At 43.2% G+C, this 24641-nt stretch overlaps 1 protein-coding gene across 2 annotated transcripts in view; it reads left to right on the top strand.

The window, feature by feature from the left end:
- UNC80 (unc-80 homolog, NALCN channel complex subunit) overlaps positions 1–24641 on the top strand; it is a 195549-nt gene that overhangs the window by 53533 nt on the left and 117375 nt on the right. The window contains exons 19-23 of one of the 2 annotated variants that reach the window (XM_044304892.1): positions 2538–2788; positions 2941–3047; positions 4482–4541; positions 16091–16187; positions 22245–22417. In XM_044304892.1, coding sequence (XP_044160827.1) covers positions 2538–2788; positions 2941–3047; positions 4482–4541; positions 16091–16187; positions 22245–22417 — 688 coding nt within the window. Of the gene's footprint in view, positions 1–2537; positions 2789–2940; positions 3048–4481; positions 4542–16090; positions 16248–22244; positions 22418–24641 lie in introns of both variants that reach the window. The other variant, XM_044304891.1, reaches the window with a different exon arrangement.

Genomic DNA, 24641 nt, shown 5'->3' with positions numbered 1-24641 from the left:
CGTCTCTCCGTTCTCCTGAACACAAATCTAAGCTGACATCTTTACAGGCAAAGAATATTAAACTTAAAATGTAATGTTCAGCATTGTGAACGTTAAGGAGAACAGAGAGCTTGTCCGATGGATTTCACACTGAACCGGGTTGGGATGTATAAGAGTACATACAAGCTGTAGATCAGGGGTGCACAACCTTTTTTGGTCTGGGGGTCACATTGTCACATCGCACATTTCAAGGGGCTGCAAAAAAAAAAGTGAATCGGCGCTCGTTTGCATCAGCCTATTACACAAGCCGATGCAAAGTGACTGGGGAGGAATGATCACTACCACAGTCCTATTGATTATCGGTCACACATTTCTGATTACACATGGAGATGGACGATAATTGTACATCTTTCATCCTGATAAATTATGCAAATCAGCAAATGAGTGATTCCTTGTTTCTCGGCTGATTATGCCGACCAGATATCAGGAATGTTCCTATGGACACGCGTTCCCAGTAATCGTCCTGAATATCAGGCAGTGTAATAGGAACTTAGATATTTCGTGGTAAAAAAAAGATTTTTCACACATTCCTGCAGCATTGGCCCTGTAACCGAAGATTCATACTTGCCATTTCCCTACTGCTCCGCTGTCTCTATCTTCCGGTCCTGGCGCAGTAGGGAAATGCTGCTCCGCTGTCTCCATCTTCCGGTCCTGGCGCGGTTTACATCCGGCTGGCTGTGAGCATAGTCACATGCTCCGCTGCAGCCAATGACTGGCTTCAGTGGTGATGTGGCCACAAGCAGCATTTCACCACTGAAGTCAGTAATTTGCTGGAGAGATGCTCCGGGAGTGGAAGATGGAGACGGCGAGAGCAGCATGGAGCAGGAAAGTAGGAATCTTCTGTGTCAGGGGCTATGCTGCAGGAACTTGTTAAATTATTTTTACTGGGAAACCCCTTTAAGTGGCAACATTTCCTTCCTGCCTCCTATTCAGCGCTTTCCTTCACTGCAGAGGACGGCGCTCACTGGTTCTTACTGCCTCCTGCACCCCCAGATATACTATAGGTGCCCTGCAATAACCAGTAAGCACTTTCCCTGAGGGATCACACACACAACTGTTGTTTTGGTCTGCATCCGAGCCACATTTTTTGCGTTTCAGATGCGAACTCATTCACTTCAATGGGGGTGCAAAAGATGTGGACAGCACTCCGTGTGATGTCCGTGTTCGTTACTCCGTTCTGCAAAATGCAGAACACACATGGCTTATGTCCTGCGTGTGTATGAGGCCTTACTAGCCGGGAAAGCAATTATTGGTTAACCCTTTAATGACCAGGCCTGAAAAGGCCTTAATGACCACTTTTTTTGTGATTTAGTGCATGTGGTTCAAACGCTTGTAACTTTTTTATTTTTTGGATGACAAAAACAACTTTTGCAGCTTTTTATTACATGACAGAGGGCTTTTTAATATATTTTTTTGTTTTATTAGGGGGAAACTGTACTATTTTTTTTTAAGTCATTTTTATTCAAACTATAGCTGATTATTTAAATATGCAAATTATTCTAATTTGTTCCCTATATGTATTGGATCATTTTATTATATAATATGTATGAATGGGGTGATAATTGTAATGGTTTTAGTTGGTGTGGGCGTTTTTTTCTTTTTTTTGTCTATGTATTCTTTTTTGTTAACTTATTTTTTTTATATATTTCTGCTACAAAAAGGCCTTTGGGGACACTGACTTTTTTATTATTTTCCTTATTTATTTTTAAAATATATTTTTGCCACATAATATGACAGTGAACAATTTGTATTTTTTTAATTGTGTTTTAAAAAATTTTTTTTTTACTTATATAATTCCAATTTATCCCCAAAAGGTCCATAAAATACCTTTTTTAATTCCCTGCCCCTCTATTGGTCCCTGATGGTTTCTGATTATTTAATGTAGCAATCAAGTGCCATACATCATTCATGTGACTGCTGCATCCAATCACTGGCCTCAGGGGTCTTGCTGGTATGTAGGGCATAAAAACCCCTGGTGAGAGCAATTGGCTGAAGCAGTCACGTGAATGATGTGTGGGATGTGATCTCTGCAGGAAGTAAGCTGACACTGGCAGGGACCACCAGAATGGCAGCGCTGGAGCGGAGGAGGATTGAAGAGGTGTGTACATAAAGGCATTTTTACTACTGTACTCCTCCACTAACTAACAGCCTCGTGAAAAGCAACCACTAAGTAGCCACCTTCAGTGCTTGCCTCCTCTTGGGCTGAACTTTGGTTTCATGGCCGTTATAGGGCTGACCTCTTTTTTTAACCCTTCCTTATGCTTTAGATTTGAGAGTGATAATTTGCACATTGCTACCCAACACACTTCACCTTGACTTCACACCATTTGCCCTAAGTGAACACAGTAGCCCTTTGGGACCTTTTCTTTTCGTTCAGTGATGAACAGATAATATTTTCTCATTTTTGAGGTTATAGCTGTGGTACGTGATGTACCTGACCAATGTGACTTCTCCACGACATAATCATTGTCCTTCTGCTTTGTCTTTCTGTTTCACAGCAATGCAGATAACTTAAATGTTCACCCTGATCTATCTCGCAGTGATGAGCAAATGCAAGGTGCAGGGTTAGGTCGTAAAGATTTCTGGCGAAAAGTGTTCAAATCACAGAGTGCTGCCAGTGACACCAGTAGTCAGTCAGAACCGGACACTTCAGAATGCACCACAGCTCATTCCGGTAACACCAACGAGAAGCGTTCAAGATCCAGATCCCGACGGATTTCATTACGTAAAAAGCTAAAACTTCCTCTAGGTTGGTGATGATAACCTGTGATGTCCATGAAAAACTATTTTTATTGTTAAAATGGCAAATGTTTAATTAAAAAATAGTGCCAAATAGTGAAAGAGTAATGCCCAGTACTTCATATCCAGTACTAGTCTTGTCCTTCTCACTTGCTGTCATAGGCAATTGGTTGAAACGTTCGTCCCTCTCTGGGCTCACAGATGGTGTTGAAGATCTTCTGGACATCAGCTCGGTGGACCGTTTATCATTCATCAGACAGAGCTCTAAGGTAATTTTATAAATGAATGATACCAAGTTAAGAATATACTGACTGGGGGATTAGGGTTGGCCCCACAGAATGGTTCAGGTCCAGGGCATTTTGAAACTTCAGGAACAGACACAGTTTTAAGTAGACTTTAATTTAATGGATATAATTTTGGGATTTTTGGGGGATTTTTGCAGTATTTTTCCTGTGAACCGTGAAGGTTTATTTTAGTATTAACTTTATTTACATATTTTTTCACTTTAAAAAATGTTTAGGCTTACAGTTTGAAAGAATAAAATGGATTGCATTTTTATATTCTCGCTATTGTTTCAAGAAAAAATAAAGAGGGTCATTTACTATTCTGAAATACACCTAAATTAGGCGTATTTCAGGAACAGATGGCAGTGCAACGGTTAGTTGTGCCGCCATCTGTGACTTTGCCCCGATCACGCCAGCTATGACCGGCGTTTTAGACGTGCCCCATAGTGTTATGCTATTTTAAAAAAATTGTGTTTTCCTTTATCTTGATGTATAACATGTCCAGTTTGGGGTAATTTGTCCAGGACTAGCAATACATTAGCAATTGGTGGGGGGGGCAGTTATCTAGAGGGTATTTTATATGGATTTTTCTCTTTATTTCTTTTAGTTTAATATCTAGTTTTTAATAAATTTATATTTGTTTTATTTTATATTTTTATAGTATATACATATTAGAAACTTGTTGGCATGTTATAGCCAGACGTGGAAGCCACATCTATTCACCCACACTGTATTCCAACTTAACACCAAATTTCTAATCTGAATTAATTTTAACCAAGCGTTTATCAGTCTAAGGCCTCTTTCACACGACAGTATGTCCATTTCAGTGTTTTGCGGTCCGTTTTTCACGGATCCGTTGTTCCGTTTTTTGCTTCCGTTGTGGTTCCGTTTCCGTTCCGTTGTTCCGTTCCGTTTTTCCGTATGGCAAATACAGTATACAGTAATTTCATATTAAAAATTGGGCTGGGCATAACATTTTCAATAGATGGTTCCGCAAAAAACGGAACGGATACGGAAGACATACGGATGCATTTCCGTATGCATTCCGTTTTTTTTGCGGACCCATAGACTTTAATGGAGCCACGGAACGTGATTTGCGGCCAAATATAGGACATGTTCTATCTTTAAACGGAACGGAAAAACGGAAATACGGAAACGGAATGCACACGGAGTACATTCCGTTTTTTTTGCGGAACCATTGAAATGAATGGTTCCGTATACGGACCGCAAAAAACGGCCCGCAAAAATTGTAGTTTAGTAGAAAGGACAATTGGGAAGTAATTCATTCAAGATGTTGAACATAAAAGCAATTGACATTTTTTGGGAGGTCGTGGGTGGGTGGGGCTGACATGATTCGTCTTTTCTCATTATATTACTAGAATGCCTTCTGAACCTGTCTCCTCCTTCTCATTTGCATAGAATGCCGCTGGCTTTAGGAAGAGCTTGCCAGCACAGGAGATGGGGGAGACAGATAAAAAGGTAAAAAGCTTGAAATCAGTACATAGCCAGCACAGCATACAAGCGTATGTGACATAGAAGCATTTATGATGATAGAAAATGATGTAATAAGCTGTAAAATGCATTGTCTTAGACTGATATTACTGTAAAGAATCGGTCATTGTAACATTGTTATATTTTATGTATTGCCCATGAAGTATTGGCCATCATTTAAAGGGGTTGTAAACAGCAAAATTACTACAGTGGACTGTCATCAGTCTATTAGAATGAAACTGATCACCTTTTTGTGTTTTGTAAATATAATTCTTTAAAGGGATTGTGCCCTAAACTACTTTTCACTGTAAAGTTAATTTTCATCAAGTACTCTAGCTCGTATTCCTCCCTGAATTTTTTTATTTATTTTTTATTTAGCTCATTTGCAGTTTTCTCTTACATAGTTACATAGTTGATATGGTTCAAAAAAAAATTAAGTCCATCAAGTTCAACCAAGGGATAGGTGGGGACGCAAATCCCAGAAGGAAGTGAGACTCAGATTTCTACACGTTATTTTAAGCATTAATGTTGTTAACTTTATAAGAATTCATATAAACCCTTTTTAAAAACTGTCCACTGTTCCTGCTGTGACCACGTGCTGAGGAAGTCTATTCCACAGATTCACAGTTCTTACAGTAAAGAAGCTTTAACGCTTCTGGAGACTGAACTTTTTCTTCTCCAGGCGGAGGCAGTGCCCCCTTGTCTTTTGAGGACACTTTACATAGAACAGTTCGTATTTTTTGTATCATGTCCCCCCTTAGACGTCTCTTCTCAAGACTTAATAAATTCAATTATTTTAATCTTCATAACTCAGACCCTCCATGCCCCTTATCAGTTTAGTCGTTTTCCTCTGTAATTTTTCCAGTTGCAGTGCATACTTTCTATGTACTGGTGCCCAGAACTGTACTGCATATTCCAGATAAGGCTACTTTCACATTTGCGTTCGGGGTTCCGCTTGTGAGTTCAGTTTGAAGGCTCTCAGAAGCGGCCCCGAACGCATCCGTCCAGCCCTAATGCATTCTGAGTGGATGCGGATCCGCTCAGAATGCATCAGTCTGGCAGCGTTTGGCCTCCGCTCCTCTCAACAGGCGGACACCTGAACGCTGCTTGCAGCGTTCGGTTGTCCGCCTGGCCGTGCGGAGGCAAACGGATCCGTCCAGACTTACAATGTAAGTTAATGGGGACGGATCCGTTTGAATTTGACAAAGTCTGGACGGATCCGTCTGAAGCTACTTTCACACTTAGAATTTTTTCTACGATATAATGCAGACGGATCCGTTCTGAACGGATCCGACTGGCCGGATCTGCTCTGAACGCAAGTGTGAAAGTAGCCTAAGGCCGCACCAACACTTTGTAAAGTGGTAATATTACATCCTTGCCCCACGAGTCCATGCCTCGTTTAATGCATAACAATATCCTGGTGGCCTTAGAAGCAGCTGATTGACATTGTGTACTATAATTTTATCTACCATCCACAAGGACACCCAAATCCTTCTCTCTAAATGACTCTCCCAGTGTTACATCACCTAGGACATATGAAGCACGGAGGTTATTATTACCAAGATGCATAACTTTACAGTTATCCACATTGAACCTCATTTGCCAAGTTGATGCCCAATCACTCAGAGTGTTCAAGTCAGTTTGTATTTTTTGGACATCTTCCTTAGGGTCTATTCACACGTCCGTTGTTTGTTTCCTGATCTGTTCCGTTTTTTGCTGAACAGATCTGGACCAGATCTGGACCCATTCATTTTCAATGGGTCCTGGAAAAAAACGGACAGCACAATGTCAGATTTTTTTTCAGGACCCATTGAAAATGAATGGGTCCAGATCTGGTCCAGTTCTGTTCAGCAAAAAACGGAACAGATCAGGAAAGAAACAACGGACGTGTGAATAGTTTAGTGTCATCTGTAAAAATACACTGTACAAAAATATAAACACAACACTTTTGGTTTTGCTCCCATTTTACATGAGCTGAAACATTTTCTACATACACAAAAGACCAATTACTTTCAAATATTGTTCACAAATCTGTCTAAATCTGCGTTAGTGACCACTTCTCCTTTGCCGAGATAATCCATCCCACCTCACAGGTGTGGCATATCAAGGTGCTGATTAGACAGCATGAATATTGCACAGGTGTGCCTTAGACTGCCCACAATAAAAGGCCACTCTGAAATGTGCACAGTTTTGCCTTACTGGGTGGAGGGGTCAGAAAACCAGTGAACAATATTTGAGAGTAATTGGTCTTTTGTGTATGTAGACAATGTTTTAGATCTTTGAGTTCAGCTCATGCAAAATGGGAGCAAAAACGAAAGTGTTGCGTTTTATATTTTTGTTTAGTGTAGAAATGGTGCTATTAATCCCGTCCTCTATATCATTAATAAATTAAATAATAAAGGGCCCAGCACTGAACCTTGGGGTACACCACTTATAACCCAGGGCCATTCTGAATAGGAATCATTGACCACAACTCTCTGGACAAGGTCCTTCAGCAAGTTTTCAATCTAATTACAAATTATACTTTCCAAGCCTATAGACCTTACTTTACTTATTAAGCCTCTATGAGGGACAGTATCAAAAGCCTTTGCAAAATCCAGAAAAACTACATCCACAGCCGCTCCTCTGTCCAGGCTACTACTCACCTCCTCATAAAACCAAATCAGGTTAGTCTGACAACTTCTGTCCTTGGTAAACCCATGTTGGTTATCACTTATAATATTATTTACAGTCACATACTCCTGTATATAGTCCCTTAAAGGGGTATTCCCATCACAGACAATGGGGGCACATCCTATTGCCCCTATTGTCTGATAGGTGTGGGTCCCACCTCTGGGACCCGCACCTACAATGAGAACAGAGCGGGGAAATTAACTGAGGGCACACTGCGCATGTGCATCCGCCCTCTATTCATTTTTATGGGGTCGCTGAAAATAGCCAAACGCTGGCTCGGCTATTTCTGTCTGCCCCATAGAAATGAGTGGGAGCAGGGGCTGCGCGTGCACGGTGCACTCCTATTCACTTCTATGGGAGCAGCGCTTGGTGGTGGATGGACCCCGGGAAATCCGGGCTTCTCCAGCCTCAGCTCTACCCGCTCCATTCTCATTGTAGGTGCGGGTCCCAGGGGTGGGACCCTCACCTGTAAGACAATGGGGGCATATCCTAGAGATATGATCAGGGGCTGACTGGCAACTTTTGGCCCAGGGGGCAAGTAACACCCAGAGGCCCACTGAGCCCCCCCCCCCACTTCCTGTGTAAATTAGAACACAGTAAAACAAAATAAACTAGGCATGCTCCGATATATCGGCCGCCGAAACACATCAGCCGAAAATTGCATTTTTGGTATAATGCCGAAAGTGTCATTTTCTGGCTGATACAGTGTTGCATCCGTGTATTCTCTCCTCCCCGCTGGGCGCTGCTCTGTGTCCCCCCCCATGACACTTAAAGACTTTTGCAGGAGAAACTGTATATTGTGTGGCACAGTGTAGGCTATATGTGTATAACATAAACATATTTCATTTGAAAACTTACAGTTACTTGACCCTTGGGGATCTCGGGCGCCACTTCTACGCTTTGGCCGGGGGCTCGGCGGAGCTGATGTTGTGTTTTATCCTAATGAGAAAGATTTCATAATAAGGATTTGGAGAAGGGGCAGAGGGGTCACAGAGCAGGGAGAGGCTGGGGCTGCTACTAGGGGGTCATACCATGGGGGAGTAATAAAGCCCACCATAATGCCCCACCCCCCCCAGTAGAAATAATTCTCCTTATAATAGACAGTGCACAAAATACCCCATTGTAATATCCCCAGTTGAGCTAATGTCCCCATAGTGCCCCCTATAATGTGCCAGTAGCCAGATAGGGCCCCCCTATAATGTGCCAGTAGCCACATAGGGCCCCCCTATAATGTGCCAGTAGCCACATAGGGCCCCCCTATAATGTGCCAGTAGCCACATAGGGCCCCCCTATAATCTGCCAGTAGCCATAGCCCCCCCTATAATCTGCCAGTAGCCATAGCCCCCCCTATAATCTGCCAGTAGCCATAGCCCCCCCTATAATCTGCCAGTAGCCATAGCCCCCCCTATAATCTGCCAGTAGCCATAGCCCCCCCTATAATCTGCCAGTAGCCATAGCCCCCCTATAATCTGCCAGTAGCCATAGCCCCCCCTATAATCTGCCAGTAGCCATAGCCCCCCCTATAATCTGCCAGTAGCCATAGCCCCCCCTGTAATCTGCCAGTAGCCATAGGTCCCCCATAATGTGCCAGTAGCCAGATAGGGCCCCCCCACTAATGTGCCAGGAGTAGCCAGATAGGGGCCCCTCTATAATGTGCCAGGAGTAGCCAGATTGTGCCCCCCTGCCCCCCACCCCCCTCATAAAGTGCCAGCCCAGTAGTAGCCAGATTAGGGGGGGGCCCCCCTATAATGTGCCAGGAGTAGCCACCACTAGCCAGATTGTGCCCCCTGCCCCCCACCCCCCTCATAAAGTGCCAGCCCAGTAGTCTACTGGGCTGGCACTTTATGAGGGGGGTGGGGGGCAGGGGGGCACGGGGGCACAATCTGGCTAGTGGTGGCTACTCCTGGCACATTATAGGGCCCCCCCCCCCCTAATCTGGCTACTACTGGGCTGGCACTTTATGAGGGGGGTGGGGGGCAGGGGGCACAATCTGGCTAGTGGTGGCTACTCCTGGCACATTATAGGGGGGCCCCCCCCCCTAATCTGGCTACTACTGGCAGTAGTAGCCAGATTAGGGGGGGGCCCCCCTATAATGTGCCAGGAGTAGCCACCACTAGCCAGATTGTGCCCCCTGCCCCCCACCCCCCTCATAATCTGGCTAGTGGTGGCTACTCCTGGCACATTATAGGGGGGCCCCCCCCTAATCTGGCTACTACTGCCAGTAGTAGCCAGATTAGGGGGGGGCCCCCCTATAATGTGCCAGGAGTAGCCACCACTAGCCAGATTGTGCCCCCTGCCCCCCACCCCCCTCATAAAGTGCCAGCCCAGTAGTAGCCAGATTAGGGGGGGGGGCCCTATAATGTGCCAGGAGTAGCCACCACTAGCCAGATTGTGCCCCCGTGCCCCCCACCCCCCTCATAAAGTGCCAGCCCAGTAGACTACTGGGCTGGCACTTTATGAGGGGGGTGGGGGGCAGGGGGCACAATCTGGCTAGTGGTGGCTACTCCTGGCACATTATAGGGGGGCCCCCCCTAATCTGGCTACTACTGGCAGTAATGTGCCAGGAGTAGCCACCACTAGCCAGATTGTGCCCCCTGCCCCACACCCCCCTCATAAAGTGCCAGCCCAGTAGTAGCCAGATAGGGACAGAAATAAAGAAAAAAAAAAAAAAAAGTCAGTCAGACATACTTACCTCCCTGCTTCTCTGGACTCCCGCCTCCAGCCAGCACAGAGATGCAATCACTTTACGGCCGCAGGACCGGCGCAGGTGGCGCGATGACGTCATCGCGCCGATGACGTCATCGCGCCGCTCCGGCGCACTGCTCCCCTGCTCCCCGTCTCGTCCCTGGCATAAAGCGTCCCTGGCATAAAGCGGCTGTGTATTCCGGCCCGGCCGGCCGGCCGGGACAGCAAGCCAGGGAGGCCCGGGGGGCAATTGCCCCCCTGCCCCCCGGCCCAGTCCGCCCCTGGATATGATATGTTTTGTTAACATTTTCCTAATTTAACTTCCCTTGGACCATATCTACAGTTAGCCAATTGAGTATATTACTAGATGGTACTAACAGCCCCAGCACCACAGATATCAGCTCCTTTTTCTTCTTTTGTATCTACAGAGCTAAAAAAAAACATTTAGTAACTCTGCCTTTTCCTTATCTTCAGTGACTAACCCCCTCTTTAACATTATTTAGGGGACCTAACTGCTCGGACCTTGGTTTTTTAGCATTTATATATTAAAATAATTTTTGGGGATTTGTTTTGGTCTTTTGCCATGTGCTGTTTGTTTTGAATTTTTGCTAATTTTAACTCCCTTTTACAGATTTTATTAAGCCCTTTGTAATCTTCAAACGCTACAACTGACCCCTCAGATTTGTATTTTTTACAATTCGCTTTTTTTGGTCTTTTATTTCCCTTTTTACAGTAGCTATAAGCCATGGGGGGTTTAATTTTAGCCATTTATACTTGTTACCTAAAGGAATACATTTTTTGTGCAATTACTCAATGTGGATTCAAAGCTCTCCCATTTATCCTCAGTATTATTATATGACAGTAGCTGCTCCCAGTCTATGCCCTGAAATGCTGCCCTCAACCCAGGGAAATTTGCCTTTTTAAAGTTCAGTGTATTTGCTCTGCCTGACAGTTTGCTTCCTATAGTTTAGGGGGAATATAATTATATTGTAGTCACTATTACTTAGTATGTCTCGAACAGTAACATTTCCAACAAGCTCTGCACATTAGAAATTACCAGATCCAACAGAGCATCGCCCCTAGTGGGAGCTTCTACAAAGTGGCCCATAAAGTGGTCCTGCAGCAAGTTGAGGAATTTTCTCTCCTTTGTGGTTGAGGCAGAACCATGACCCCAGTCAATGTCTGGAAAGTTAAAATCTCCCATTATGACCACTGTACCAGCCTGTGCCGCCCGCTATATTTGGTTATACAGTTGCGTTTTTCTGTCTCCTCTGTGATGTTGAGGGTCTATACTGTAGATTACACAAAGTATTAATGTTTCAGTGTTTATATCCCTTTGAACTTCCACCCATAAGGTTTCCACATCATAACCATCCTCACCCACAATTGCCTCTTTCACACTTGTCTTCAGATCACTCCTCACATACAGGCACATGCCACCTCCTTTTCTATTGACCCTGTCTTTCCTAAATAATGTAAAACCCTTAATATTTACGGCCCAGTCATGCGAACACTCCAACCATGTCTCAGCCACACCAACTACATCTATGTGTTCTTCTAGTACCATAGCCTCCAGCTCCCCCATTTTGCTAGCTAGACTTCTGGCATTTGTGAAAATACATTTTTAATTACTATTACCTGTAAAGTGAATATCTTGGATTTGTGGGTTACCTTGGTTGATGTTTGTATGTAACAGGTTCTTGTTACCAGCAGTTCTATTTTTAAGTGTATAGTTCTGCCCAGTCTTCTCCCTACTTTCCTCACTAACCCCAGCCCCCACTAAATCCCCACTGTCTCCTCCTATATCCCGCTCTCTATCTATATTATCTACCCCCTTATTAGTATGACCCCCTCCCTCCCCCCAGATCCTAGTTTGAAAGCTCCTCCAGCCGTCTAACCATTTTCCCCCCAGGGCAGTTGCACCCTCCCCATTAAGGTGCAACCCGTCCCTACTGTAGAGCCTGTAACCGACCGCGAAGTCGGCCCAGTTCTCCATGAACCCAAACCCTTTCTTCCTGCACCAGCTTTTAAGCCACTTATTTAACTCCCTAAGCTCCCGTTGTCTCTCTGGTGACGCTCGTGGCACTGGTAGCATTTCTGAAAACACTACCTTGGAGGTTCTAGACTTGAGATTCTCTCCTAGTTCCCTAAAATCATTTTTAAGGACCTTCCATCTCCCCCTGACTTTGTGTACCATGACCGCCGGGTCTTCCCCAGCCCCACCCAGCAATTTGTCAATCCGGTCCGCAATATGCCGTACCCAGGCACCCAGAAGAAAACACACTGTTCGGCATTCATGGTCTTGGCGATAGACTCTGTCTGTCCTCCTAATAATAGAGTCCCCTACCACCAGCATCTGTCTGACCTTTGCTGCACTCCTTTTCCCATCCTTCCTGCAGCGGTCATCCTCCTGGTTGATAGGAAAAACACCCTGCGACAGTGTTGCTGGCCATGGGCTTTCATCCCTAATATCAGCCAAACAGGCATATTTACTAGGGCGTTCCAGCTCAGGACTAGTCTCCCTGGCACTTTTCCCTCTACCCCTTTTTCCTACATTACCCCAACTGCTGACCTGATAGTCCTAATCTTGCCCTCCTCCATCCACCTCCATTTCACTGACCCCAGTCAGTGCCTGCACAATGAGGTCTAAGCCTCCCTCCAATTTTTCAATGCCCCTAAGTATTTCAAGCTGCTTATTTAGATCCAGGATCTGGGCTTCCAAATATGCAATGTGATAGCATCTAGTGCAAATGTATTAACCCTCGAATGGCTCTTCAAGGCATGCATACATTGCACAGGACACACACTTAGTAGCATTGTCCATGGAGCATATGTTTAAATGGGGATGAACAGTAAAGCAGTAAAACAGTAAATATGAGTTAGAATTAGACCCTGTCTGCTGTAGTTGGAGGACTAGCTAGAATCAAGCCACCAACACACAAGGAAAATCCATCAAACCTTAGTTTCTAGCTCCTTGTCTTGCACTCCAGTTCTTTAAACTCCACTTATTCACAAGCCCACTTAGTACAGCAAGCCCAGGTAGAGCGAGCTCAGGATGAGGTCAGTGGTGCAATTAATAGCACCTGGAAGCACAAACCACTCTCCTTAACCAGGTACACAGCAGAGAGAAAAAAATGGGTTTAAGGCTAGGGCTACACAACGACATGTGTCTATCGACTACACTGCAACATGTGTAGTGCAACATTTTTTTATAATGATAGTCTATAGTGTCGCACTGCAACATGTGACATTCTGTGACTGCTACTGTCATGTCGCAGCATGCTGCATGTCGCAGTGCGACACCATAGACTATCATTATCAAAATTGTCGCGCACCATTGGTGCGACATCAATGTCGTGCGACACATGTCGTCGTGTAGCCCTAGCCTAAATGTCAGTACCAAAATGCAAGCACTTAAAGGGATTCTGTCACCTGGATTTTGCCTATAGAGCAGCAAACATGCGCTGCTAGATCGCGGCTAGAACATCCGCAATATACATTCCCCATAGCTGCTTTTATTTAGGCAAAAAAAACGATTTTATATATATGTAAATGAGGCAAGTAAGGAGCCCAAGGGGCTGTTACTAATGTTCCTGGAGCCCAGCCACGCCCACTGTGAAGGAGCGCAGCACCGCCCGCATCCTCCGAATCTCCTCCTTGCTCCCGGACGTCACAAAGTTAGAGCGCCGTAATCTCACAGCTAGAACATGCGCAGTTAGTTCCCTGAGGCTGATGTCAGCACAGGAAAGGAACACTATGCCGGCACTGACATGCCATGTACTCGCGCATGCGCGAGATTACGGCGCTCCACCTGATTTATAGCGATTAATGACAAATTAATTTGTATCGTATCAAATTTCTTGGCAAACTTCTGCGAATCTGCCAAATCAAATTTTTCTAAAATTCGCTCATCTCTAGTATCAATATATATATATATACATTAAACTTTTAGATTTCCATGTAACTGTTGCACACAAAAAAATTATAAAAAAATACATACGCACAGTTTACATGTGCATCACACGTAGATCTCACAACAGTTAAGCCTGCATTACACAGGCCAATTGTCAGGAGGGAAGCTATTACATGCAGCAATCTCTTCGCCATGCCATTGCTCGTCCTCATGCTGTCTAGTGATTTGCCGGTGGCAGATCATAATTAGACAGCACAATCTGCCACCTGCAAACGATGATTTTTAAGCATTCATATGAATGCTCGTTAGCAATCATCTGCCAAAAAATCGGCAGGTGTAATACAGCCTTTACTGTGGAAGCTTTTGTATGTAAATTGCAACAGTTAAAATTGGAGCTGTCTCTCTGCAAAAAGTCTTGCATGTAGCCCCTGTCCTAAAGAGATCGCCTTGCCGCGGTGGACAGGCACAAATGATTTAGTACAAAATGTATTTGCCAAGACTCTCACATATATATAATGAGCATAGCATTAACATTAGTATATTATTTTAGTCTATGGTGAGTATGTCACCATTTTATATATTTTTTTATTTTTGTGCAGAATACTGTTGAATTGTGTATGTTTTTGCTTATCTTACAACAATGCAATGATTTGCATGAGTAAAATGATGTGTTTTGTCATGTTTGCAGTAGGACTGTTTCTGTTTACAACCTCTTTAACTCTACTGGTTAATCATTAGGTTATTTAAAAATGTCAGTCGTAATCTGGCTCGCACTAAAATATCTATTCAAACAGCTTTTCTAGGAGTTTAATATTGATGGTCTGTTCTCAGGAATGTTATCAATATCTGCGGCACTCCCTGTTTGAAGAGACCACTAGGCTCCAGTGAGTGCTCAGGCCTCCTCAAAGCATACAAAGCACAGTGTTACATTGTATAGCGGCTGTCTTTGGTTTTGCAGCCCAGGCCTGTTTACTTAAATGGGACTGAGCTGCAAAGAGGCCATGTGACCAATGAGCGTGAAGTCACTGGCCTAGGAAGAAGGCGGCCTCTTTAGATCCTGGAGGTGTTGGGAGTTGGACCCCCACTGACCAGATATTGATAACCTATCCTGGGAATAAGCCAACAATATTAAAGGGAACCTGTCAGCGGGATTTTGTGTATAGAGCTGAGGGCATGGGTTGCTAGATGGCCGCTAGCACATCCACAATACCCAGTCCCCATAGCTCTGTGTGCTTTTATTGTGTGACAAAAAAGATTTGATACATATGCAAATTAACCTGAGATGAGTCCTGTCCCTGACTCATCTCACGTACAGGACTCATCTCAGGGTAATTTGCATATGTATCAAATCGTTTTTTTCACACAATAAAAGCACACAGAGCTATGGGGACTGGGTATTGCAGATCTGCTAGCAGCCATCTAGCAACCCATGTCCTTAGCTCTATACACAAAATCCCGCTGACAGGTTCCCTTTAAACTCCCTGAAGACCCCCTTAAGTAAATGAACATACATGGCCATAAGACAGCTACCCTTTAGCTTGTGAATTATGGCAACATGACCCATAGTCCCTGCAGTCATAATACAGTAGAGACACTAAAATGCAGCCATACCAAAGTAATTCAAACCTTAGACTACCTAGGCTGCTTAACGTGTTTTTTCAGTACTTAGGTGTTGATATCCTGAGGATAGGTCATCAGTATCAGATTTGTGGGGGTCCTACAACCAGCACCCCCACCGACCAGATGCTTCGGGAAGCCGTTGGTGCCCGAAACTATACAGTGGACTGAACAGGAAACACAAGGTTCCATCCATTGTTTAGTGGTCATGCTGGGGTACTGCAGCTCAGCTCTGGATACTACATAGTAGATGGGGCCTTCCATCTACTCTATAGTTTCTGGGGCCAGGAGCTGCCTAAAACAGCTAATCGCTAGGGCTGCCGAGAGTCAGACCCCTACCAATCTGATATTGATGAACTATCCTGAGGACAGGCCATAAATTATGTTATCTCATAACCCTATATGGAGAAAAAGTGTTGTGTGAACTGAATGCCCTCAGAAATGCATTAAGAAGGGTTTAATATGTAGCAGCTCTGGTGTCCAATCTGATATAGACTTCATGGGTCACATTTCTATGTAGTGTATTTTGTCTGTGTTACATGTTTCATATGTACTCGTTTGTAGAATACACATAAACTTTAAGCACTTTAACTGTTATTTCTCTGTTCACATGATCACACAGAAATTCTCATATTTCTCATTGATGAAGGTGAAATTCACAAGCGCTGTAAAGTTGTCAGAAGCAGGGCCCGGATCAGGGATGGATGGCGGAAGAGATGAAGAAGAGAATTTTTTCAAGCGTCTTGGTAAATGGCGCTCAAGCAGAAGGAATGCATCCAAGCTTCATCACACAGAAGAAAAAGATGGTTAGATATCAGGGTTCTCTTTTTCTGTTCCTTTGCAATTATTTTACCTTCTTCCATTGATTTTTTAACACTTTTGCTGCTGAGGTGAACTTGCAATGGATTCCTGACTAGTTCACTGCAACCTTCTTCCTTAGCAAAACATAACCCATTAGAATCCCCACTTCTCATAATATTCCTATCCAATCCAACAGTGACTTACCCATTACATTCATCTCTCCATTCCCCCTTTTATTTTCCTAACTCTTCGTATACTAAAAAAATAAAAACATAAGGGGCCTAGTTTTAAAGCAGCCCTACCTCTATATAGTTTAGGCAGTCATTTTGTAGGCTGGTCTATTAAGTTATAAGAAACTGATGACATCACTTATGTACTGCACTGATGTCACACATGCAGTTGCCAGACATAATTAGGACTTTGCCCTTATGTCAAAGCCCTCCTAAAATTATGGGCCAATAAGGGGCCATTCACATAGCATTTTTTCTTTGCTGGAGGAGATTGGTACAGATACCACTCCAAAAAAAGGCCCTGGGTGGCTGAACAGAATCCAGTTTCCATTGTTTTCAATGTTTATGGCCGTGACCACTCCAAGAAAGGGCATATCCTTTCTTGGCATAGTTGCAGGAATAAACTGCACCCTCAAGAATGGGAGTGTGGCCTTCTATTGAAAACAATGAGAGGTGGATTCACCATGGCTTTTTGGAGTGGAATTCATTCCAAATTCTGCTAACAAGACACCTTGTGAATGGACCCTAAGAGTGCCAGATACATGCCTCCTTAACAGGACTAGCTCCATACATTTGTTCCATAATTGTGCCAGCCACATACATGCTCCGGCTATGTTCACACGTGTTGAATTTGCACTTAATTTACATTTGAATTTCTGCAACGAGTGCAGCTGTATTGGACAGAAAGTGATAGCTATATGCCCTCCTAATAATGACATAAACATATATTACACACATGTCTATATATAGGTGCATCTCAATATATTAGAATATTATTGAAAAGTTAATTTAATTCGGCAATTCAATTCAAAAAGTGAAACTTGGCCAGCAAACTCGCCTGACCTAAACCCCATAAGGAATCTATGAGGTATTGTCAAGAGGAAGACGAGAGACACCAGACCTAACAATGCAGGTGACCTGAAGGCTGATATCAAAGCAACTGGGGCTTCCATAAGACCTCAGCAGTGCCACAGGCTGATCGCCTCCATGCCACGCCACATTGATGCAGTAATTCATGCAAAAAGTGCCTCAACCAAAATTGAGTGCATATACTGTATATACGTTTCAGTAGACCAACATTTCTGTTGATTAAAAAAAAAAATTTTAATTGGTCTTATAAAATATTCAAATTTTTTGAGATATTGACTATTGGGTTTTCATGAGCTATGAGCCATAATCATCAACATTAAAATAAATAAAGGCTTGAAATAGATCACTGTGTGTAATGAATCTATACAATATGAGTTTGACTTGTTTTTAACTGAATTAGGGCTCTTTCACACCTGCGTTCTTTTCTTCCGGCATAGAGTTCCGTCGTTGGGGCTCTATGTCGGAAGAATCCTGATCAGTTTTATCCTAATGCATTCTGAATAGAGTGAAATCCGTTCAGGATGCATCAGGATGTCTTCAGTTCCGGAACGGAACGTTTTTTGGCCGGAGAAAATACCGCAGCATGCTGTGCTTTTTGCTCCGGCCAAAAATCCTGAACACTTGCCATTGAAAGGCATTGATCCGGATCCGGCCTTAAGCTAAACGTCGTTTTGGCGCATTGCCGGATCCAACGTTTAGCTTTTTTAGAGTGGTTACCATGGTTGCCGGGACGCTAAAGTCCTGGCAGCCATGGTAAAGTGTAGCGGGGAGCGGGGGAGCAGCATACTTACCGTCCGTGCAGCTCCCGGGGCGCTCCAGAGTGACGTCAGGGCGCCCCAAGTGCATGGATCACGTGATCGCATGGCACGTCATCCATGCGCATGGGGCGCTCTGACGTCATTCTGGAGCGCCCAGGGAGCCGGGCGGACTGTAAGTATACCGCTCCCCCGCTCCCCGCTCCTACTATGGCAACCAGGACTTTAATAGCGTCCTGGCTGCCATAGTAACACTGAAAGCATTTTGAAGACGGATCCGTCTTCAAATGCTTTCAGTACACTTGCGTTTTTCCGGATCCGGCATGTAATTCCGGCAAGTGGAGTACACGCTGGATCCGGACAACGCAAGTGTGAAAGAAGCCTTACTGAAATAAATTAACTTTTCGATGATATTCTAATTTATTGAGATGCACCTGTACATTACTCCAAAATGACTGACTCCACTATAAGATAGGTAATTAAAAGCACAGTTGTATTGTACTAAAGAGCATGTAACCCCCGTCACATAGCCCCCTTTCACCTCACAGCATGCTTCCTGTGTACCAACCGCACTTTTTTTTTTTTCAAAAAAATCAGAGTCCATGCTCCCAAAATGATATTAGTAAATCAATTCCATGTGCTTTTGGACTTACAATCCATAGTATTCTTTTTAAGTTTTATATTTTCCGGGAGTATAATTCTACAAAACATATCAATGAGATGAATATCCCACCCAGATACCTTGTTTCAATTATCTATTTTCTTCTGTGTTTGCATGATCAGCATTCGCATAACCATTTCCAAATAAGACACTGTCCTTTTTGCATCAGCACTATTAAGGTTTAATCGAACTGTGTGGGTTTACGGGGCTCATCAAAGCCAATGTAGGATGAATGTTTTCAATACCAACTAGTGGTGTTGGGTGACAGTAATTCGTATTTGCCAATAATATGGAAAAACTGTTTGCTTAGAGGATAAGAACTGAGCGTTCTGCTGTGTACCCCATTTAATTACTTAAGATAAAATGACTGCTTTCCAAAATTGGACATTCAGCTCGGGGTACACTACCAGTGACATGCCCTTGGTGTCATTATCATAAGCTATACAGATTTTCAGTGGTTGGGAGCTCGGCAGATGACGGTTGTGATGGAGCTGACCTCAGGACAATGCCTTTGGCTGCATTCCATCTCTGTCTCTCTGCTCTTGTGGTGCTGTGATTTGTGAAGTGTTGTAATCTGCTGGACATTTGTTCTATTAGCTGTTTCTCTATCATATCTACGGTGATTGTACAAAGGTGATAAAGAGTCAACTCAAACCTAGATGAACCAGCTGATTTCAATGCAGTGTTAAGCCACTTCGTAAGCCAACCGCAATCTATGATATCTCCATTGCTATTATCATTTTCCAATATTGTTGGGATGTGTACATGGCAAAAGGGCTCCATCATTGAATTAGTGAGTATATAGTCATTTATGGCTAAGAAAGGCATATACAGGCTACTAAAATGTATATGACATGGCTGTGACAATTTTCTCATTTACATTAGTTTTGTCTGTACTAAATGGGTTGGCCCATCTTGCATTTTGGCTAGGATATGCCATCACTGTCCAATAGGTGCGGGGTCCTACCTATGGGGGACACTCCTATCTCTGGAACGGGGACCACAAAGCGAAGGAGAGCGCACTGCACATGCACAGCGTCCTCTCCATTCACTTGTATGAAAGTTCTGAAAAGAACCAAGCAAACGTGCTCAACAATTTCCAGAACTCCCATATAAGTGAATGGAGAGCATAAGCGCAGCCACCTCTCCATTCACCTCTATGGGAGTTCCAAAAATAACCAAGCTGGATGTAACAAACTTTAACTTGAAGTTTAAATATACCAATGCTTCCAAGTGAAACTTAAAGGGGTTGTCCCACGAAAAGTATTGTAGTTTTCAAACCAGCACCTGGATCTGAATTTATTTGTAATTGCATGTAATTAAAATTTTTGCATAGCCACTAAGTTATTCAATAGAATATATCTGTATATCGCCACCTGGTGTTTGTTTGTTTTCTTATTTCTTTGTCCTGCTCACTGAGAAGGCCGCACATGCTCAGTTTCATCCTTCACATGCCTCCTGAGGTGTGATAGGGAGAGCATGGATATGCCCCCTTAGCTTCAGCAGGGGTACAGGGCTGGTTCTAGCTTTGTTAGGGTACTTTCACACTAGCGTTATTCTTCTCCGGTATTGAAATCCGGTAAAGGGTCTCAATACCGGAAAAAAACGCATCAGTTTTGTCCTAATGCATTCTGAATGGAAAGCAATCCATTCAGTATGCATCAGGATGTCCTGTCCCTTATACGGTATTTGACCAGAGAAAATGCTGCAGTATGCTGCAGTATTTTTTCTGGCCAAAATCTCGGAGCACTACCGCACTTGCTGGATTTCCATAGAGATGTATTAATGCCGGATCCAGTACCAAGTGTTCTGGAAATTGCCCCGTTGCCGGATCCGGTTTTCCGGTCTGCGCATGCGCCGGGACATAGGTGGAGCTATTTTTGCTTTTGACCTTTGAAAAAGAAATTGGGAAAATCGATTCGCTACCACGTAGCACGAGGAAATTCGGCTTTGCAGTGAATCGAATTTTCCCTGAAATTCAGATTGAATTCCACATTGTGGAGTTCGATTCGCTCAACACTAATCATGATGTAGAGATGTGCTTCAGCTCAGGAGATCCTTAACAAGAATCTGTAAATGGGCCTCCAATTGCCATGTGCCATTTATAATATTGTTTATTGTTATTGGTACAACAGCCTTTGAGACCCCTAATGCAGAAATGGGCTGGCTCTAGCAGAACAGGAGCTTCATTGGCTCTCCATTTTAGCTCATAGCCCCCCAATAGTGCAGATGGAAAGACCTTAAAGGGGTTCTGCAATTTGTTTAAACTGACGATCTATCCTCTGGATAGATCATCAGCATCTGATCGGCGGGGGTCCGACCCCCGGGACCCCCACCCATCAGCTGTTTGAGAAGGCAGCGTCGCTCCAGGAGCGCCGCGGCCTTCTCACTGTTTACCGCAGGCCCAGTGACATCACGACTAGTATCAACTGGCCTGGGCGGGGCTAATCTCTGTTCACTTGAATGGACCTTAGCCCCGCCCAGGCCAGTTGATACTAGTCATGACGTCACTGGGCCTGCGGTAAACAGTGAGAAGGCCGCGGCGCTGCTGGAGCGCCGCTGCCTTCTCAAACAGCTGATCAGCGGGAGTCCCGGGGGTCGGACACCCGCCGATCAGATGCTGATGATCTATCCAGAGGATATATCATCAGTTTACACAAAGTGCAGAACCCCATTAATGATATGAACCAGTAAATATATCAATATCCTGTTTTTTGTTTCCCTTGTTTAAGGTTAGCAGTATTTCTTTTTAGAATCTATTAATATATATAATATGGACATAAGCCAAAAAATTGTGGTATTGCTAATCTGGTTATCGACTCAAACATAAATTCAAAATGTAATTTAGCTTTACATATTTTATTCCAGGAGCCTTCCATCTGCTATTTTTCCATAAAGATATGATCCATTAGCAAATTGAAGACTCTTAATGAAAGGAGTTTATTTAGTCAAGATAATTATTCTAAAATAGCAATGTTGATGAGCAGATTAGTTTAACCCGACACTGTCTCTTCCCCGGTGAATATACGTCAGAGAACATGAGTTAATGAATTGTGCTTCATTTTGAGCCAAACTGAAATTAGAATAATGTATTAATTTACTTAAGATATTCCACACCTTGATCTGGATATACAAGCAGTTACGTGATTACTTCCCTATTATTAGCAATTATTTAACGGTAATATCTCAGCTCATATACGGTAAATATGATTTATGATTATTTAATTCGCTTCTATGTTTCAATTTAAATCCAAAACCCCCAAGTCTGTAGCAGAGAGGTGTGAAATACCTTGAAACATCATTGTCTGTACATGTCCCCATAAAATGCTGGGTGTTGTGGGTGATACCACCATGTTTGCTTAGCTTCAGACCACACATTAGATTAGAGCGCTGGGGTAATCCAATGTAACGGGGTTCTCAAATGGCTCTTTTATTTGTGAGTTTTGTGCTCTTCCCCCTCTTTCCTCCTACCTTTGCCTTCTTCAGGATGCCACAGCTTTGATGACCATGGTGCCAACAATCAGGAGTCTGGGAAAAGCAAAAATGTGGTCAATTTGGGAGCAATAAGACAAGGGATGAAACGATTTCAGTTCCTGCTTAACTGCTGTGAACCTGGGACTATACCTGATGCCTCAATTTTGGCTGCAGCTTTAGATTTGGTAAGCAAGAATACAAGTTTCTGAACCGTGGCTTACGGATCAGGGATTGATTGACATGTCATCCCAAGCGGTAATTACTTGCCTTGCATGAGAGCTATCATTTTTTTCTCAATGTACTTTTTTTTTACATTTTTTATCTTGATGTGTTGCGATGTGAAATCTTTGACCATCTAGATACAGCTGCATACAAAAAATACTGAATTTATTTCTTTGTACATGTATGTATAGTACATGCAGTAGTTGCGGTAACAAGTCTAATCTACATGTGAAATGCAGTAAATGTTATTTAATAATTTGTCTAAAAATAGGTTAACAGAATTAAAGGGGTCTTTTTTAAACTCAATATCCATAGAAATATTTTCTTTTTCATTTCAACAGTACAATACAAATGACCTCCTATATGGATAGGTAATCCACTGTCAGTTCACTGCTGCTGTGAGGGAAAGATGTTATCTGCAAGATAATCCTCATTATTAATATAGATGTAGAATTTTTGACAGCTCTACTGGTAACTTGATAGGCCTAGATAAAGATACCCACGGAAGAGCACTGCACTAGTGCAATGTGTGATCCTGTAATTGAGTCGCTTATCCCCCTTTCCCTGTCTTTTTGGAGTAAATGGTCTGACTGAGAAAGTCAAGCGAGGCTGTTGATATGCTAAAACTCCAAACAAAGATGCAGTTAAAAAGGCAGGACAGGAAGTAGAATACGTGGAGTGACTTCAGAAAATTATAACCAGAAAAACATCCACTTTTTTTTTTAACAACTAAAAATTACATAGAATATTCTATATAAACTGTTAAGGTACATAGAAGTGCCTGTGTAATAACCATGGACGCTGAATGTGTTTTCTACCTAGAAGGCATAAAGCTTAGGAGTCTAGGAAAATGGAGACCAAACATTATTATTTAAAAAAAGGGGAAAATTTTTAAAAATACATGGAAGCCTTTTTTACTGCATCTTCACATGAAGAGAATCCTATGGTATCAGATGTAAGAAGTCAGGGCCATCCCAGCAGAATAGATTGTATGTGAAATGTCTTCTTGATTTACCTTCTCAACCTAATTCAGATATTAGGTCTTATATTATGCACTCCTCCATTTTTGCAGTAAATATTTCACAATCTGTTGTCATCATTGACTATGGCAATTTGTGGTTATTTTCAGCTTTCCTTCGTCTGGTTCATTCCTCTCCATTTGTGATTTGTTTCTGTGTCCTGTGATTCCATCTCTATCCATTATCTCATATCTTCACCTTTTCCTTGCCTCTTCTTCAAATGCCAGGTAAGATAAAACATAAATGGGCCGTAACAAGGAGGCAAGATACAGCATTGATGTTCTTACATGCATATACCCTTCTGCATACTTACATCCCTGTACAGTGACATCTCTAATGACCGACCTTCATACCGAGTATGGCTTTTGTATACAAATGGAGAGCCGTTTACCTCAGTCCTGGGTTTAAATACACCACACTCAATAGTAGCCAAATGCAAGAGCTATACATTAGGGAAGACCATCTCAGAAGCTTCAGGGGAATTTTGAGATATCCACATAGACTTTTAACATCCACAAAATTACCTGGAGATCATGGCTCCCTCATGAATTACTGAACAATAAGTGAAAGTCAGGAGGAAAAAGAGAGCTACAGATCTCAGAGCAATTATCATCAGAAACCTTTCTTCAAAGTTCAGCTTTCAAACAGAGTTTCCCATATGGAGTGGAACTGCTACTCACCCCACCAACAGTTACTCTGCGGCAGTGCCCCAGTTTTTCCTTTATGCGTTCCAGTTCACACATCTCACATTTGTATACACTTAATGCTGTTAAAAACAAAGCAGAGCGCACCATAGGGTAATACCGTTGGTATAAAATAAATGGTTCCAGTACAGGGCTCACCTTTTGTGGTTGTGCTATCTGTAGGCACAACTCTAGTAAAAGCTTGTCAATACATGCGATGGAGTCACGATTCACTGGTGGATCTGCAGCCGCGGAGGGATGACTTCTTGTCGGAGATCCCTGAAGTCTCCAAGAAGTGGTAGGATACAGAGATAACTAGATAAAATATCCCAGGGCGCAAGAATCCAGTCCAGATAGTAATAGTAAATAGAAACGTATTTATTGCAGAAGTACAACGCGTTTCGGGGAGTAGTTCCTATGATGAAGGTGAACTACTCCCCGAAACGCGTTGTACTTCTGCAATAAATACGTTTCTATTTACTATT

The sequence above is a fragment of the Bufo gargarizans genome, chromosome 8 (assembly GCF_014858855.1).
Source record: "Bufo gargarizans isolate SCDJY-AF-19 chromosome 8, ASM1485885v1, whole genome shotgun sequence".
Classification (NCBI taxonomy): Eukaryota; Metazoa; Chordata; class Amphibia; order Anura; family Bufonidae; genus Bufo; species Bufo gargarizans.
The sequence above is the reverse complement of the archived record's forward strand: the minus strand, read 5'-3'. Positions and strand labels throughout refer to the sequence as shown.